This window comes from Euleptes europaea, chromosome 2 (genome assembly GCF_029931775.1).
Source record: "Euleptes europaea isolate rEulEur1 chromosome 2, rEulEur1.hap1, whole genome shotgun sequence".
Classification (NCBI taxonomy): Eukaryota; Metazoa; Chordata; class Lepidosauria; order Squamata; family Sphaerodactylidae; genus Euleptes; species Euleptes europaea.
The window spans coordinates 1,817,853-1,835,533 of record NC_079313.1 but is presented as its reverse complement, the minus strand read 5'-3'; the positions used below and the strand labels follow the sequence as shown (position 1 = coordinate 1,835,533).

The following is a 17,681-nucleotide window of genomic DNA, read 5'->3' as shown; positions in this document are numbered from 1 at the left end:
AGGATTGCCCTGCAGCTAATTTTGAATTTTACATGATTTTCCTGTCCTTCAGCACTCAATTCGCACCCGATGTGCATTTTCTGTGCATTTCTAGGAACCTGTTTTATACCAAATCTGTGGTTTGCTTTCATCTCATTCGAAGTTACTGGAGCAGTAAATCATTAATAACTCTTAATTCAGACCTACGACTTCCTTCCCTTCCTGCCCACTGTTGTCTCTCCTCCCGCTGTCCACCGTTTCTCCTATCCATCACTCTCACCCCACGAATGCCATTTTTTTAAAAAATGCCCCAACTCCATTCTGTGCCGTTCCCCCCCCTTCCAGAAATGATATTATATCATTAAATCGCTAATGAAATGTTTCAGGGCTAGGCATTGTGAGAATTGACAAACAGATCGGGGGGTCATGGCGAGTCCTCATAATTCCTCAACGCGCGGCTCTTCTTGCTCCCCCCTTTCCAAGCAAATTTCCTTTTTCCAAAAAATGGGGATAAATGCGGCACGGATACTTCCGAAACTGGTGGAATGGGAACAAAGTGGCAGATTCGGCTGTGGTTCGCATTTCATTTACTTACTTTAATGATATTGTTCACATGGCCAATTCGGCCCTGAACAATACACATTTCATTTAATCGTTATTTTGCAGAAAAGACAAACTGCTAAGTAAAATAAATAAGGGGAGGGGGTCTTTTGGATTGCAGTATAAGTGGCCAACTGTGTTTATGCCCAGACATTTCCTTTTGTAGAGTGTCCAAAACATCCGGGATAGAAAATTAAAAAGCAGAAATGTGTGAGAAATCAGGGAAGGACGCACAGCAAGACGGCGGCCACAGAGAGAAAAGAATAGCCTTTGTTTTTGCTGAAGTAATCTTTCATAAAAGCACGCTCCCCCGATCAATGATGATCTTCCGGCATTATCTTATTGCTATAGCGATATCTCACTGAATTTATATTAAAATTAAGGAGGAGGGGGAGCTTCTTGCCTATTGCACGGCTTGAAGTGACGAGGAGCACTATAAAGACCACAAATTATGAAATATCTGCTGGGTCAAGCGTTGAAAGGCTCCTGCCAGGGAGCGGGTGGTCCCCGTGACTTCATGTTTTGATTTTTCAAAATTTCGCTGAATTAGAACCTTTAATTTAGAAGAAAGAAAAAAAGGGGGGGCTCATTTCGCCTGATGCCAGAACTGCTCGGGCAGGTCGGAATAGTGACGTTTTTATCCTGTGTTCTAACCAGCCGATGAAATGCTTGGGGCTTCCATGGGGGAGGGACCGCGACGCTCCACGTTTTCTCTTTGGGCTTCTTCATTGTGGGGAAATACTCCTGAATGCCGTCAGGTATGGTGGGGCAAAGCCCCCCCATGCATAGTGATTGGAAACCTCTCAGAAGACAACTGTGCACCAAGAGAGCGGCAAACCAAGAGAAAATTTCCCCTGCATGCAAGGCCTATGAGTAGGGGCCACGGTGTGTGTGTGTGTGTGTGTGTGTGTGTGTGTGTGTGTGTGTGTGTGTGTGTGTGTGTGTGTGTGTGTGGATAGTTGTGAATTTCCTGCATTGTACAGGGGGGTGTTGAACTATATGACCCTTGGGGTCCCTTCCAGATCCATGAGTCTATGTTAGATCTCTACACTAGGGAGAAAGTCTCATACAACAGCTGGAAAGCGGGCAAGATTTCCTGTATTTCTTTGAGGGGTGATTCTTCACCTTCTCCATTTCTTGTTTAGCTGGATTCATATGGCTGCCTCTCCCACCCTCTGCCTTCTCGCTCTCTCTTTCAAACTCCTAGATGCCTCTGTTTGTGTGTGCATGCAGCCTTTTCTTCTCTTGTTGACAGGGTACGTTGGGGGAGAGGGCGTGGGGGCTTGAGTTACATTCAGTTTGTTGCTATTTTAAAAAATTAAATTTTAAGGGAAAAAATGGGGAAGGGCCAGCCGTATGCTCTGCTCTGTGATCCTTGGGGGAAGGGCATACTTTAAGTGTCTGACCTTTGAAAAACATTAGGCTAGTAGGATCAGCTGGGCGGCGGGGACACCATAACAAAGACGCAGGTTTGAAATGCAAGGGTGGTTTATTTCATGAATCGTTCAGCAAAAGGGACGCAAAGCCAGTTCACTCCGGCCAGAGGAGCTCATAGTGTACATGCACAAAGGTACGGGGGGTGGGGGGAGAAAGTGACCTCTGATTACCCCTCCACACACACACACACACACACTTTATATCTGGTGCAACCTGGGTCATTTGCACTCTGGTGGGCATCACTGATCAAAGGGCATGTTAAAGAAACTGGCCCAGAGGAAAACACAAGCTGGCGCAAAGTGAAGACAGACATAATAGTTGTAGGGCAGTGCAGGGCTACTTCGGAGGTGCTCCTGTGCCATTCGTACAAATGCGGTTTTCTCTAGCACGGGCTACTGGGAGAGGGGGATTCTGAAAACTGGTACCGAAAGCCAGTTGTGGAAGGTACTGATTGGCTAGCATCTGGATGTCAACAAGGTAGTCCTGACCCCCCACCCCCACAATCCCCAGAATAAGAACTGGCCCTGTCTCTTGCTCAGACATCATGTCTGTCTTGCTGAATCAGGCTGGCCTAACTCTCCCCAACGGGGGACACGAAGCAGGTCTGCAGAAGCTGGGAATGGCGTGAAGGCGGTTCAGAAGGCGGGTGGTTCTGGCCTTTCCTGGCCTTGCCCCATGACCTTTCTGATCCAAGGAAGGTACTCAGCGACACGGGTGTAAACTGACGGTGGCACATGGAAGCCGAAGGAGACAACCCCGTGAGCGGCTCCGTTGCACACCAGAGCGCTTCCGGAATCCCCCTGAGAAAATTAAACATATCAGGCAAACAAAAACACCTTAGTTTGATGGAAGAAGAAATTTCCCAAGTTGCGGTCCCTAAATCTAGACACTTGCAAAATTTTGTCTATGCTGTTTGTGTGCCACAAACGTAAGATTATGTAATCAGTGGCTCATGCGACCCCAAGGGATCTGCCTCGATAGGAGGCTTTCCTTGAGGGGTGATGCTTCACCTTCTCCACTTCTTGTTTAGCTGGATCCACATTACTGCCTCTCACATCCTCCCCCTTCTCACTCTCCCTTTAAAAAAAATGTCAACTCTTCGCTGCCTCTCTGTGTGTGTGCATGTAGACTTTTCTTCTCTTGTGGATGGGCTATGTTGGGAAAGAGGGCTGGGGTCGAGTTACATTGAGAAAATTAAAAATATCAGACAAGCAAAAACATCATAGTTTGACAGAAGAAGAAATTTCAGAAGCTAAAGTGCCAGTGTCCAAAGCAGCCATTTCCTCCACGGGAACTGATCTCTATTGGCTGCAGATCAGTTCTAATAGCAGAAGATCTCCAGCCACCACCTAGGGATTGGTGACCCTAGTTAAGAAGAGGCCAAAGGGCCGATTAACTAACCAGCACATCTTGAAATCTCCCAAGGACTTGGAAAGCTTGACATTTTTTGGGGGGGGGGGGGAACCAAGATGGCGGCACTCACGTTGCTGACATCACAGAGCTTGGAGCGGCTCCCTGCGCAAACCATCCCGTCGGTGAGTTCTGGGAAGAACTGCAGGCACTTCCTGCGGCCAGGGAAGGTGACGTTGGTCATAAAAAGCTTGGACGTGCCTCCATACCGGTCGTCGATGCGTCCCCAGCCCGCGACGACACATTCTGTGTTTTTGGGGAGATCGCTTTCGGTCTGTGGTAAAGGAATGACTTGGATGTATTTGTTGAGCTTGGCTTCGCGATCCAGCTGTTGGCAAGGAAACAGAAGGGAGAACGTTTGTGCTGAAAAATTACCTGCCCTCAGTAGCCCACCTTCTTAGGAGCCGCAGACAGAGTGGTCTTTTTGAGCTAAACAAGGGAAAAGAGCTGAGATATGAGGGTTGCCAACGTCCAGGTAGGTCCTGGAGCTCTCCCGGAATTACAGCGGATCTCCAGAAATCAGTTCCCCAGGAGAAAACAGCAGCTTTGGCAATTGGACTCTATGGCATTATGCCCCGCGCAGGCCTGTCCCCGAGCTCCACCCCCAAATCTCCAGGAAATTTCCATGCCATAATTGGTAACCCTATGTGACATGCAGGAAACAACAGGTGACCTAATGACAGGAACATGTGTTGTGATTCTGTAATGGGAATAACTGGAAGACAAAACCACGGCTGAAGTTGAGAAGCAGGAGAAACAGAAGCTGGTTGGAAAGAAATTTCAGCAAAGTGTCTCAGTCAGGGAGATGGTGAGCAACCTCCTTTTGGTGTTGCTACTAGGGCTCTGCATATCGATAAACGCGAACCCAAAAAATACTGAAAAAATGCCATGTCAGTAAATTTCCCCCTAAAACTGGGGAAGATGGCAAAGTTGAATTTGCAAACCCCGAAAAAGCAGGATAAATATCTGCCTTTTTCAGGAACGGCTCTCCTCAGCTCCTGGGGTGGCATTTGTGCAGGTAGAGTCCCCATCTTTTCAGCGTGGCTCCAAGGGGCTCTCCCTGCAAGAACCCCCAAGTTTGGTTAAGATTGTGTCAGGGGGTCCGGAGTTATGGGGTCTGGAAGGGGTCGCCCCCATCCTCCTCCATAGAAAGTAATAGCAAAGTGGCTGTATTCAGATTCTTTAGTGGGAACTTTGCTATGTATCTCTATGGAGGAGCCGGGCGAACTTTCCCATGGTTTAAAGCCCGGCTCCTCCATAGAGATACACAGTGAAGTTCCCACTAAAGAATCTGAATACAGCCACTTCGCTATTTCTTTTCTATGGAGGAGGATGGGGGCGACCCCTTCCAGACCCCATAACTCCGGACCCCCTGACCCAATCTTCACCAAACTTGGGGGTTCTTGCAAGGAGAGTCCCTTGGAGCCACGCTGAATATTTGGGGGCGCTACCTGCAAAAATGCTCCCCAGGAGCCGCCGAAAGCCCCATAGGCTTCATTGGAACCGAATTTTTCAGGAAAACTTGGGGAAAAGCTGAACTCCTATATTTACTGGTATGGGAATTTGGCTTATTTCAGGTTCCCTCCCCTAAAAAAAACAAATCGGGTCCGATAAGCCCAAATCCTAAATTTACCGGATTATTATTATTTTTTTGCACAGCCCTAGTTGGTACTTAAGACAAGCACTTCTCCTGGCAAGCTGCCAGTTCTTTTGTGATGCCCCAGATGATGACCAGAGTCAATGATTTCTTCAGCAGTTTCTCCTTGTAAGAGAACTGGGCTGGCCCTGCAAAGGATCCCTGGCGTTCCTGGCCACTGAGGGAGGAGGAAGAAGAAGAAGAAGAGAAGGGGGATTTTGTACCCCAATTTTCTCCATCTTTAAGGAGTCTCAAACCAACTAAAAATCACCTTCCTCTCCCCACAACAGACACCTTGCAAGGTAGGTGGGGCTGAAAGAGTTCAGAGAGAGCTGTGACTGGCTCACAGTCATCCAGCTGGCTTCATGAGGAGGAGTGGGGAATCCAACCCGTTCCCCAGATTAGAGTCTGCCACTCCTAACCACTACACCACGCTGAAGAATGCTGCGTGTGTGCGTGTGTGAGTGCCACCTGAAGACCTTTCCTCTTACCTTCAGGAGAAGAATGTCATTGTACGGCGTTCCACCATATAGCTTGTAGTCGGGATGTTCATGAGCACTTTCCACACTGAACACTTGCTGGGTGTCTTCTACAGCATCCAGATCGTGAGCTCCCAGAATGACAAGGATGTCTCTTGGGAAAAGAAAAGGAAGACAAAAAGCCGATTGGGGTCAAATGTACCAGCTGTGGCTCACGACCTGCTGATGCCTGAGACACAACCCCTACACATCCTGGAACTCAGACCCGTCCCCACACAGCCTCTCCCGGCCCCTTCCCCTCCACCGGCTACCGCCTGATGGACCTCCTGGACTCCACCAGAGGACTCACCCGTTGCAGTGGGCTGCAGACATCACCCACTGAGGGGCCACCAGGAAGCCCCCGCAGCCAAAATATCCGTTTCTTTTTAGAGCTGCTGCATAAGGTCGAGAGTGTGGGGGGGCTTCGTGCCCTCCGACGATCTGGCTGCGTAGAGTGCCTGAAATACACCAAAACTGGATGTGAGTTTGCCTTGCTTGGAAACAGATGGAGTTTTGGTCGGAGTGAGACCCGTTGGTTAGGAACACAGGACTTCTTGTGCTGGATCAGACTAAAGCCATTCAAATCTATCTAATGCCTTTTTAATCCTACCCTTCCTTCAAGAAACTCAGAGTAACATACATGGTTCTCTGCTCCTCTTAGTTTTATCCTCCAAACAACCCTGTGAGGGAGCTGAGGCCAAGACTTGCTGAAGATCATCCAGTGAACTTCATAGCAGAGTGGGATTTTGAACCCGGTTCTCCCAAATCTTTGTCCAGTAATCTAACCCCACTACTCCAGCGTTCAACCATGGCCAGACAAAAGCCTTGGAAAATTCCCAGCCAAGGCATTTGGTTCCGGCAACTGGAGGCAGACTGCTTCCAACAAATGAGGCTCCATTTGGCGTTTCTTCAATTTGTCTTCTGAAAATAGCTTGCATGAATGCATTTTAACTCCAGATGAGTTAAAGAATTCCATAAATAAAATTTGCATTGTGTCTCAAAAAATCTGGCTCCAAAAATGTGTGGGGTTTATCCCTGTGTGAAATGGTTTGGCTCGTCCCAGTGTGGTGTAGTGGTTAAGAGCAGTGGATTCTAATCTGGAGAACGGGGTTTGATTCCCCACTCCTCCACATGAGTGGCAAACGCTAATCTGGCAAACCGGGTTGGTTTCCCCGCTCCTCCACATGAAGCCAGCTGGGTGACCGTGGGCTAGTCACAGTTCTCTCTGAACTCTCTCAGCCCCACCTACCTCACAAGGTGTCTATTGTGAGAGAGGAAGCCAGTAGGTTGTGTCTGCCCACTGAGATACTTTTGCGTAGTTTCTATGAATTGGCCCTTACACAGATAAATAATGCTGTTTGGAAATCAGTGTACCTTGTGATAAATAATTCCCCCAAATAAACAATGTGCTGTACGTAGAACAACACAGGGTCAAAATGGGAGACAGTTCGGATTCTCCCCAATAACCAGATTAACCACAGCCCAGGAATGTGCTACTCACCACCAAAGGCCACATGGGCAGCTAAGTAGGCCAGGAGGAAGAAGCCCAGACTCGGGGAGCTCTCCATTTCGGACTCCTTCCCTGGGGTGTTCTTCTAACACTGTGGCAACTTGATCTGTCTGGCTCTTATCGTATTTTATCGACCGGCTAGTGACGGTTGAAGCCACGAGGGGATACCATCAGATCTTTCCGCCTGTTGTATCTGTCATCTCTGCAGTTACAAACAAAGTTGATCAGTTTGAGGTCTGGTCTTTGGGGAGGAGACAAGAGAAATAATGTGGATGAGAGATTGTTTCAAAGAAAGTTGTTTATATTGTGCATTCGGGATGATTGGTACCCTCCTGAGTCCTCTTTGGAATGATAAGAACATAAGCATGTAAGAAAAGCCCTGCTGGATCAGACCCGTCAAGTCCAGCAGTCTGTTCACACAGCGGCCAACCAGATGCCTCTAAGAATCCCACAAGCAAGACGGCTGCAGCAGCATTATCCTGCCTGCGTTCCACAGCACCTAATAGAATAGGCCTGCTCCTCTGATACTGGAGAGAGTAGGTATGCATCATGACTAGTTTCTGTTTTGACTAGTAGCCATGGATAGCCCTCTCCTCCATGAACATGTCCACTCCCCTCTTAAAGCCTTCCAAGTTGGCAGCCAACTGCACATCCTGGGGCAGGGAGTTCCACATTTTAACTATGCGTTGTGTGAAGAAATAGTTCCTTTTGTCTGTTTTGAATCACTCACCCTCCATCTTCAGCAGATGACCCCGCATTATGGTATTATGAGAGAGGGAGAAATCTCGTGGAACCATTGCTGCCCATTGGGTCCTTCATCTGACCCTGAACCATCTCCTCACCTTTGCACATCAGGGAGTCATTTGGAGAAGCAGATTAGATGGGTGTCTCGATTCTTCAGCTGTACTACTGGGCTAAATTCCATCCTGAAAGTCACACCAAACTAAATAGCTGTTGATACTAACAAGGGGTTACAGAGCAGTAGGACTTTTATGGGGCACGATCCAAACAGCATCCCGGCCGGGTATTCGCACTGCCAGCTTCTGATATCTACCCATCCACTAGTTTGCAAACCCTTCTTATGTAACAGCTGAGATACCAAGGCATTGGGGGAGGGGGGTTAATATAGGTGCAGGCTGAATTCCTACATGCTACTTGGTAATATTCCTCCTTCTTTTGTAGATGATTAGGTCAATGGCAGGTCATGAGAGAGAGGGCAGGAAGGTTTGGTCAGGTATTGGCTCTCGTGGCCCTTTCTTGCATGCCCAGGGGAATGCCGATCGCCACTTGGGGGTCAGGAAGCAACTTTCCTCTAGGCCAGATTGGCCAGGGTTCCTGGAGGGTTTTTGTTGCCATCTTCTGGACACTACTGCCATCTTCAAGTACTTGAAGAGCTGTCATATAGAGGATGGTGCCGAGTTGTTTTCTGTTGCCTCAGAAGGTCAGACCAGAACCAACGGGTTGAAATTAAATCAAAAGAGTTTCCATCTAGACGTTAGGAAGAATTTTCTAACAGTTACAGTGGTTCCTCAATGGAACAGGCTTCCTCGGGAGGTGGTAAGCACTCCTTCCCTGGAGGTTTCTAAGCAGAGGCTAGATGGCCATCTGTCAGCGATGCTGATTCTATGATCTTAAGCAGAAGATGAGAGGGGAGGGCATCTTGGCCATCTTCTGGGCATGGAGTATGGGGCCATTGGGTGTGTGTGGGGGGCGGTAGTTGTGAATGTCCTGCGTTGTGCAGGGGGTTGGACTAGATGACCCTGTAGGTCCCTTCCAGTTCTATGAGTCTACGGTCATTTATGCTTAGCGAGACTTGCAGGATTGCCCTGCAGCTAATTTTGAATTTTACATGATTTTCCTGTCCTTCAGCACTCAGTTCGCACCTGATGTGCATTTTCTGTGCATTTCTAGGAACCTGTTTTATACCAAATCTGTGGTTTGCTTTCATCTCATTCGAAGTTACTGGAGCAGTAAATCATTAATAACTCTTAATTCAGACCTACGACTTCCTTCCCTTCCTGCCCACCGTTGTCTCTCCTCCCGCTGTCCACCGTTTCTCCTATCCATCACTCTCACCCCGCGAATGCCATTTTTTAAAAAAATGCCCCAACTCCATTCTGTGCCGTTTCCCCCCCCCCCACCCCGTCCAGAAATGATATTATATCACTAAATCGCTAATGAAATGTTTCAGGGCTAGGCATTGTGAGAATTGACGAACAGATCGGGGGGTCATGGCGAGTCCTCATAATTCCTCAACGCGCGACGCTTCTTGCTCCCCCCTTTCCAAGCAAATTTCCTTTTTCCAAAAAATGGGGATAAATGCGGCACGGATACTTCCGAAACTGGTGGAATGGGAACAAAGTGGCAGATTCTTTAATCGGCTGTGGTTCGCATTTCATTTACTTACTTTAATGATATTGTTCACATGGCCAATTCGGCCCTGAACAATACACATTTCATTTAATCGTTATTTTGCAGAAAAGACAAACTGCTAAGTAAAATAAATAAGGGGAGGGGGTCTTTTGGATTGCAGTGTAAGTGGCCAACTGTGTTTATGCCCAGACATTTCCTTTTGTAGAGTGTCCAAAACATCCGGGATAGAAAATTAAAAAGCAGAAATGTGTGAGAAATCAGGGAAGGACGCACAGCAAGACGGCGGCCACAGAGAGAAAAGAATAGCCTTTGTTTTTGCTGAAGTAATCTTTCATAAAAGCACGCTCCCCCGATCAATGATGATCTTCCGGCATTATCTTATTGCTATAGCGATATCTCACTGAATTTATATTAAAATTAAAGAGGAGGGGGAGCTTCTTGCCTATTGCACGGCGGGAAGTGACGAGGAGCACTATAAAGACCACAAATTATGAAATATCTGCTGGGTCAAGCGTTGAAAGGCTCCTGCCAGGGAGCGGGTGGTCCCCGTGACTTCATGTTTTGATTTTTCAAAATTTCGCTGAATTAGAACCTTTAATTTAGAAGAAAGAAAAAAGGGGGGGGCTCATTTCGCCTGATGCCAGAACTGCTCGGGCAGGTCGGAATAGTGACGTTTTTATCCTGTGTTCTAACCAGCCGATGAAATGCTTGGGGCTTCCATGGGGGAGGGACCGCGACGCTCCACGTTTTCTCTTTGGGCTTCTTCATTGTGGGGAAATACTCCTGAATGCCGTCAGGTATGGTGGGGCAAAGCCCCCCCATGCATAGTGATTGGAAACCTCTCAGAAGACAACTGTGCACCAAGAGAGCGGCAAACCAAGAGAAAATTTCCCCTGCATGCAAGGCCTATGAGTAGGGGCCACGGTGTGTGTGTGTGTGTGTGTGTGTGTGTGTGTGGATAGTTGTGAATTTCCTGCATTGTACAGGGGGGTGTTGAACTATATGACCCTTGGGGTCCCTTCCAGATCCATGAGTCTATGTTAGATCTCTACACTAGGGAGAAAGTCTCATACAACAGCTGGAAAGCGGGCAAGATTTCCTGTATTTCTTTGAGGGGTGATTCTTCACCTTCTCCATTTCTTGTTTAGCTGGATTCATATGGCTGCCTCTCCCACCCTCTGCCTTCTCGCTCTCCCTTTCAAACTCCTAGATGCCTCTGTTTGTGTGTGCATGCAGCCTTTTCTTCTCTTGTTGACAGGGTACGTTGGGGGAGAGGGCGTGGGGGCTTGAGTTACATTCAGTTTATTGCTATTTTAAAAAATTAAATTTTAAGGGAAAAAATGGGGAAGGGCCAGCCGTATGCTCTGCTCTGTGATCCTTGGGGGAAGGGCATACTTTAAGTGTCTGACCTTTGAAAAACATTAGGCTAGTAGGATCAGCTGGGCGGCAGGGACACCATAACAAAGACGGAGATTTGAAATGCAAGGGTGGTTTATTTCATGAATCGTTCAGCAAAAGGGACGCAAAGCCAGTTCACTCCAGCCAGAGGAGCGCATAGTGTACATGCACAAAGGTACGGGGGGTGGGGGGAGAAAGTGACCTCTGATTACCCCTCCACACACACACACACACACACACACACACTTTATATCTGGTGCAACCTGGGTCGTTTGCACTCTGGTGGGCCTCACTGATCAAAGGGCATGTTAAAGAAACTGGCCCAGAGGAAAACACAAGTTGGCGCAAAGTGAAGACAGACATAATAGTTGTAGGGCAGTGCAGGGCTACTTCGGAGGTGCTCCTGTGCCATTCGTACAAATGCGGTTTTCTCTAGCACGGCGCTACTGGGAGAGGGGGATTCTGAAAACTGGTACCAAAAGCCGGTTGTGGAAGGTACTGATTGGCTAGCATCTGGATGTCAACAAGGTTGTCCTGACCCCCCCACCCCTATCCCCAGAATAAGAACTGGCCCTGTCTCTTGCTCAGATATCGTGTCTGTCTTGCTGAATCAGGCTGGCCTAACTCTCTCCAACGGGGGACACGAAGCAGGTCTGCAGAAGCTGGGAATGGCGTGAAGGCGGTTCAGAAGGCGGGTGGTTCTGGCCTTTCCTGGCCTTGCCCCATGACCTTTCTGATCCAAGGAAGGTACTCAGCGACACGGGTGTAAACTGACGGTGGCACATGGAAGCCGAAGGAGACAACCCCGTGGGCGGCTCCATTGCACACCAGAGCGCTTCCGGAATCCCCCTGAGAAAATTAAACATATCAGGCAAACAAAAACACCTTAGTTTGACGGAAGAAGAAATTTCCCAAGTTGCGGTCCCTAAATCTAGACACTTGCAAAATTCTGTCTATGCTGTTTGTGTGCCACAAAAGTAAGATTATGTAATCAGTGGCTCTTGCGACCCCAAGGGATCTGCCTCGAGAGGAGGCTTTCCTTGAGGGGTGATGCCTCACCTTCTCCACTTCTTGTTTAGCTGGATCCACATTACTGCCTCTCACATCCTCCCCCTTCCCACTCTCCCTTTAAACAAAATGTCAACTCTTTGATGCCTCTGTGTGTGTGTGCATGTAGACTTTTCTTCTTTTGTGGATGGGCTATGTTGGGAAAGAGGGTTGGGGTCGAGTTACATTGAGAAAATTAAAAATATCAAACAAGCAAAAACATCATAGTTTGACAGAAGAAGAAATTTCAGAAGCTAAAGTCCCAGTGTCCAAAGCAGCCATTTCCTCCACGGGAACTGATCTATATTGGCTGCAGATCAGTTCTAATAGCAGAAGATCTCCAGCCACCACCTGGGGATTGGTGACCCTAGTTAAGAAGAGGCCAAAGGGCCGATTAACTAACCAGCACATCTTGAAATCTCCCAAGGACTTGGGAAGCTTGACATTTTTTGGGGGGGGGGAACCAAGATGGCGGCACTCACGTTGCTGACATCACAGAGCTTGGAGCGGCTCCCTGCGCAAACCATCCCGTCGGTGAGTTCTGGGAAGAACTGCAGGCACTTCCTGCGGCCAGGGAAGGTGACGTTGGTCATAAAAAGCTTGGACGTGCCTCCATACCGGTCGTCGATGCGTCCCCAGCCTGCGACAACACATTCTGTGTTTTTGGGGAGATCGCTTTCGGTCTGTGGTAAAGGAATGACTTGGACGTATTTGTTGAGCTTGGCTTCGCGATCCAGCTGTCGGCAAGGAAACAGAAGGGAGAATGTTTGTGCCAAAAAATTACCTGCCCTCAGTAGCCCACCTTCTTAGGAGCCGCTGACAGAGTGGTCTTTTTGAGCTAAACAAGGGGAAAGAGCTGAGATATGAGGGTTGCCAATGTCCAGGTAGGTCCTGGAGCTCTCCTGGAATTACAGCGGATCTCCAGACTACAGAAATCAGTTCCCCAGGAGAAAACGGCAGCTTTGGCAATTGGACTCTATGGCATTATGCCCCGTGCAGGTCCGTCCCCGAGCGCCACCCCCAACTCTCCAGGAAATTTCCATGCCATAATTGGTAACCTTATGTGACAAGCAGGAAACAACAGGTGACCTAATGACAGGAACATGAGTTGTGATTCTGTAATGGGAATAACTGGAAGACAAAACCACGGCTGAAGTTGAGAAGCAGGAGAAACAGAAGCTGGTTGGAAAGAAATTTCAGCAAAGTGTCTCAGTCAGGGAGACGGTGAGCAACCTCCTCTTGGTGTTGCTACTAGGGCTCTGCATATCGATAAACGCGAACCCAAAAAATACTGAAAAAATGCCATGTCAGTAAATTTCGGGTTTGGGGAAGATGGCGAAGCCGAATTTGCAAACCCCGAAAAAGCAGGATAAATATCTGCCTTTTTCAGGAACGGCTCTCCTCAGCTCCTGGGGTGGCATTTTTGCAGGTAGAGTCCCCATCTTTTCAGCATGGTTCCAAGGGGCTCTCCTTGCATGATTCCCAAGTTTGGTGAAGATTAGGTCAGGGGGTCTGGAGTTATGGGGTCTGGAAGGGGTTGCCCCCATCCTCCTCCATAGAAAAGAAATAGCGAAGTGGCTGTATTCCGATTCTTTAGTGGGAACTTCGCTATGTATCTCTATGGAGGAGCCGGGCGAACTTTCCCATGGTTTAAAGCCCGGCTCCTCCATAGAGATACACAGCGAAGTTCCCACTAAAGAATCGGAATACAGCCACTTCGCTATTTCTTTTCTATGGAGGAGGATGGGGGCGACCCCTTCCAGACCCCATAACTCCGGACCCCCTGACCCAATCTTCACCAAACTTGGGGGTTCTTGCAAGGAGAGTCCCTTGGAGCCACGCTGAATATTTGGGGGCTCTACCTGCAAAAATGCTCCCCAGGAACCGCGGAAAGCCCCATAGGCTTCATTGGACCCGAATTTTTCGGGAAAACTTGGGGAAAAGCTGAACTCCTATATTTACTGGTATGGGAATTTGGCTTATTTCAGGTTCCCCCCCTATAAAAAACAAATCTGGTCCAATAAGCCCAAATCCTAAATTTACCGGATTATTATTATTTTTTTGCACAGCCCTAGTTGGTACTTCAGACAAGCACTTCTCCTGGCAAGCTGCCAGTTCCTTTGTGATGCCCCAGACGGTGACCAGAGTGAAGAACAGAAAAGATGATGGATCATTTCTGGAATTCATAAAGGGCTTCATGAATCCCCTGAGAATATCTAGCCTATTGTGTGGCTACATTTCCACCCTTGCGTTTTCCAGTTGAAGCTGACAAGGTTTACCCCCACCCCAATCCTTTTCACAAATAAAATTAATTTCTCTTGAACTCTAATACTCTGCTCCCCCAATCTGAGTTTTTGCAAGTAAACCAGTATTGTATGAAGTTATGATTTCTTCAGCAGTCTCTCCTTGCAAGAGAACTGGCGCTCCCGGCCACTGAGGGAGGAGGAAGAAGAAGAAGAGAAGGGGGATTTTGTACCCCAATTTTCTCCATCTTTAAGGAGTCCCAAACCAACTAAAAATCACCTTCCTCTCCCCACAACAGACACCTTGCAAGGTAGGTGGGGCTGAAAGTGTTCAGAGAGAGCTGTGACTGGCCCAAGGTCATCCAGCTGGCTTCATGAGGAGGAGTGGGGAATCCAACCTGTTCCCCAGATTACAGTCCGCCACTCCTAACCACTACACCATGCTGAAGAATGCTGTGTGTGTGAGTGCCACCTGAAAACCTTTCCTCTTACCTTCAGGAGAAGAATGTCATTGTATGGCATTCCACCATATGGCTTGTAGTCTGGATGTTCATGAGCACTTTCCACACCGAACACTTGCTGGGTGTCTTCTACAGCGTTCAGATCGTGAGCTCCCAGAATGACAAGGATGTCTCTTGGGAAAACAAAAGGAAGACAAAAAGCCAATTTGGATCAAATGTACCAGCTGTGGCTCATGACCTGCTGACGCCTGAGACACAACCCTTACACATCCTGGAACTCAGACCCGTCCCCACACAGCCTCTCCCGGCCCCTTCCCCTCCACCAGCTACCGCCTGATGGACCTTCTGGACTCCACCAGAGGACTCACCCGTTGCAGTGGGCTGCAGACATCACCCACTGAGGGGCCACCAGGAAGCCCCCGCAGCCAAAATTTCCACCTATTTTCAGAGCTGCTACATAAGGTCGAGAGTGTGGGGGGGCTTCGTGCCCTCCGACGATCTGGCTGCGTAGAGTGCCTGAAATACACCAAAACTGGATGTGGGTTTGCCTTGCTTGGAAACAGATGGAGTTTCGGTCGGAGTGAGACCCGTTGATTAGGAACACAGGACTTCTTGTGCTGGATCAGACTAAAGCCATTCAATTCTATCTAATGCCTTTTTAATCCTACCCTTCCTTCAAGAAACTCAGAGTAGCATACATGGTTCTCTGCTCCTCTTAATTTTACCCTCTAAACAACCCTGTGAGGGAGTTGAGGCCAAGACTTGCTGAAGATCATCCAGTGAACTTCATAGCAGAGTGGGATTTTTAACCCGGTTCTCCCAAATCTTTGTCCAGTAATCTAACCCCACTACTCCAGCATTCAACCATGGCCAGACAAAAGCCTTGGAAAACTCCCAGCCAAGGCATTTGGTTCCGGCAACTGGAGGCAGACTGCTTCCAACAAATGAGGCTCCATTTGGCGTTTCTTCAATTTGTCTTCTGAAAATAGCTTGCATGAATGCAATTTAACTCCAGATGAGTTAAAGAATTCCATAAATAAAATTTGCATTGTGTCTCAAAATATCTGGCTCCAAAAATGTGTGGGGTTTATCCCTGTGCAAAATGGTTTGGCTCGTCCCAGTGTGGTATAGTGGTTAAGAGCAGTGGATTCTAATCTGGAGAAAGGGGTTTGATTCCCCTTTCCTCCACATGAGCGGTGAACGCTAATCTGGCGAACCGGGTTGGTTTCCCCATTCCTCCACATGAAGCCAGCTGGGTGACCGTGGGCTAGTCACAGTTCTCTCTGAACTCTCTCAGCCCCACCTACCTCACAAGGTGTCTATTGTGAGAGAGGAAGCCAGTAGGTTGTCTCTGCCCACTGAGATACTTTTGTGTAGTTTTTATGAATTGGCCCTTACACAGATAAATAATGCTGTTTGGAAATCAGTGTACCTTGTGATAAATAATTCCCCCAAATAAACAATGTGCTGTACATAGAACAACACAGGGTCAAAATGGGAGACAGTTCGGATTCTCCCCAATAACCAGATTAACCACAGCCCAGGAATGTGCTACTCACCACCAAAGGCCACATGGGCAGCTAAGGAGGCCAGGAGGAAGAAGCCCAGACTCGGGGAGCGCTCCATTTCGGACTCCTTCCCTGGGGTGTTTTTCTAACACTGTGGCAACATGATCTGTCTGGCTCTCATCTTCGTATTTTATCGACTGGCTAGTGACGGTTGAAGCCACGAGGGGATACCATCAGATCTTTCCGCCTGTTGTATCTGCCATCTCTGCAGTTACAGACAAAGATTATCAGTTTGAGGTCTGGCCTTTTGGGAGGGGACAAGAGAAATAATGTGGATGAGAGATTGTTGCAAAGAAAGCTGTTTATAGTGTGCATTCGGGATGATTGGTACCCTCTTGAGTCCTCTTTGGGATGATAAGAATATAAGCATGTAATAAAAGCCCTGCTGGATCAGACCCAGGCCCGTCAAGTCCAGCAGTCTGTTCACACAGCGGCCAACCAGATGCCTCTAAGAATCCCACAAGCAAGACGGCTGCAGCAGCATTATCCTGCCTGCGTTCCACAGCACCTAATAGAAAGGCCTGCTCCTCTGATACTGGAGAGAGTAGGTTTGCATCATGACTAGTTTCCGTTTTGACTAGTAGCCATGGATAGCCCTCTCCTCCATGAATATGTCTTTCCCCCTCTTAAAGCCTTCCAACGTGGCAGCCATCACCACATCCTGGGACAAGGAGTTCCACAATTTAACTATGTGTTGTGTGAAGAAATAGTTCCTTTTGTCTGTTTTGAATCGCTCACCCTCCAGCTTCAGCAGATGACCCCGCATTATGGTATTATGAGAGAGGGAGAAACCTGGTGGAACCATTGCTGCCCATTGGGTCCTTCATCTGACCCTGAACCATCTCCTCACCTTTGCACATCAGGGAGTCATTTGGAGAAGCAGATTAGATGGGTGTCTCGATTCTTCAGCTGTACTACTGGGCTAAATTCCATCCTGAAAGTCACACCAAACTAAATAGCTGTTGATACTAACTAAATAGCTGTTGATACAGAGTGGTAGGACTTTTATGGGGCACAATCCAAACAGCACCCCTTTCCAAGCAAATTTCCTTTTTGAAAAAATGGGGATAAATGTGGCACGGATACTTCCGAAACTGGTGGAATGGGAACAGAGTGGCAGATTCTTTAATTGGCTGTGGTTTGCATTTCATTTACTTACTTTAATGATATTGTTCACATGGCCAATTCGGCCCTGTACAATACACATTTCATTTAATCGTTATTTTGCAGAAAAGACAAACTGCTAAGTAAAATAAATAAGGGGAGGGGGTCTTTTGGATTGCAGTATAAGTGGCCAACTGTGTTTATGCCCAGACATTTCCTTTTGTAGAGTGTCCAAAACATCCGGGATAGAAAATTAAAAAGCAGAAATGTGTGAGAAATCAGGGAAGGACGCACAGCAAGACAGCGGCCACAGAGAGAAAAGAATAGCCTTTGTTTTTGCTGAAGTAATCTTTCATAAAAGCACGCTCCCCCGATCAATGATGATCTTCCGGCATTA

General features: G+C 47.9%; 2 protein-coding genes across 2 annotated transcripts; both read right to left on the bottom strand.

The window, feature by feature from the left end:
* Window positions 1-2,651: 2,651 nt before the first annotated feature.
* LOC130473815 (mast cell protease 2-like) lies at window positions 2,652-7,148 on the bottom strand. The gene is made up of 5 exons (XM_056845428.1): window positions 7,082-7,148; window positions 5,891-6,038; window positions 5,554-5,695; window positions 3,500-3,754; window positions 2,652-2,816 (listed from the first exon to the last, which is right to left on the bottom strand). Exons 1-5 carry the CDS (start codon window positions 7,146-7,148, stop codon window positions 2,652-2,654), a joined length of 777 nt encoding a protein of 258 aa, XP_056701406.1.
* A 4,397-nt stretch (window positions 7,149-11,545) lies between these two features.
* Window positions 11,546-16,238, bottom strand: LOC130473812 (mast cell protease 2-like). Its single transcript, XM_056845425.1, has 5 exons — window positions 16,172-16,238; window positions 14,981-15,128; window positions 14,644-14,785; window positions 12,391-12,645; window positions 11,546-11,710 (listed from the first exon to the last, which is right to left on the bottom strand). The coding sequence occupies exons 1-5, from the start codon at window positions 16,236-16,238 to the stop codon at window positions 11,546-11,548; spliced, it is 777 nt and encodes a 258-aa protein (XP_056701403.1).
* Between the last annotated feature and the right edge of the window lie 1,443 nt (window positions 16,239-17,681).

Coding starts and splice junctions, on each gene's coding strand:
- LOC130473815 (XM_056845428.1), bottom strand. CDS start 7,148: ATGGAGAGCTCCCCGAGTCTGGGCTTCTTCCTCCTGGCCTACTTAGCT. Junction 6,039..7,081: donor TGCCCATGTGGCCTTTGGTG/GTGAGTAGCACA, acceptor GGTGTATTTCAG/GCACTCTACGCAGCCAGATC. Junction 5,696..5,890: donor TCTGCAGCCCACTGCAACGG/GTGAGTCCTCTG, acceptor TCTTTTCCCAAG/AGACATCCTTGTCATTCTGG.
- LOC130473812 (XM_056845425.1), bottom strand. CDS start 16,238: ATGGAGCGCTCCCCGAGTCTGGGCTTCTTCCTCCTGGCCTCCTTAGCT. Junction 15,129..16,171: donor TGCCCATGTGGCCTTTGGTG/GTGAGTAGCACA, acceptor GGTGTATTTCAG/GCACTCTACGCAGCCAGATC. Junction 14,786..14,980: donor TCTGCAGCCCACTGCAACGG/GTGAGTCCTCTG, acceptor TGTTTTCCCAAG/AGACATCCTTGTCATTCTGG.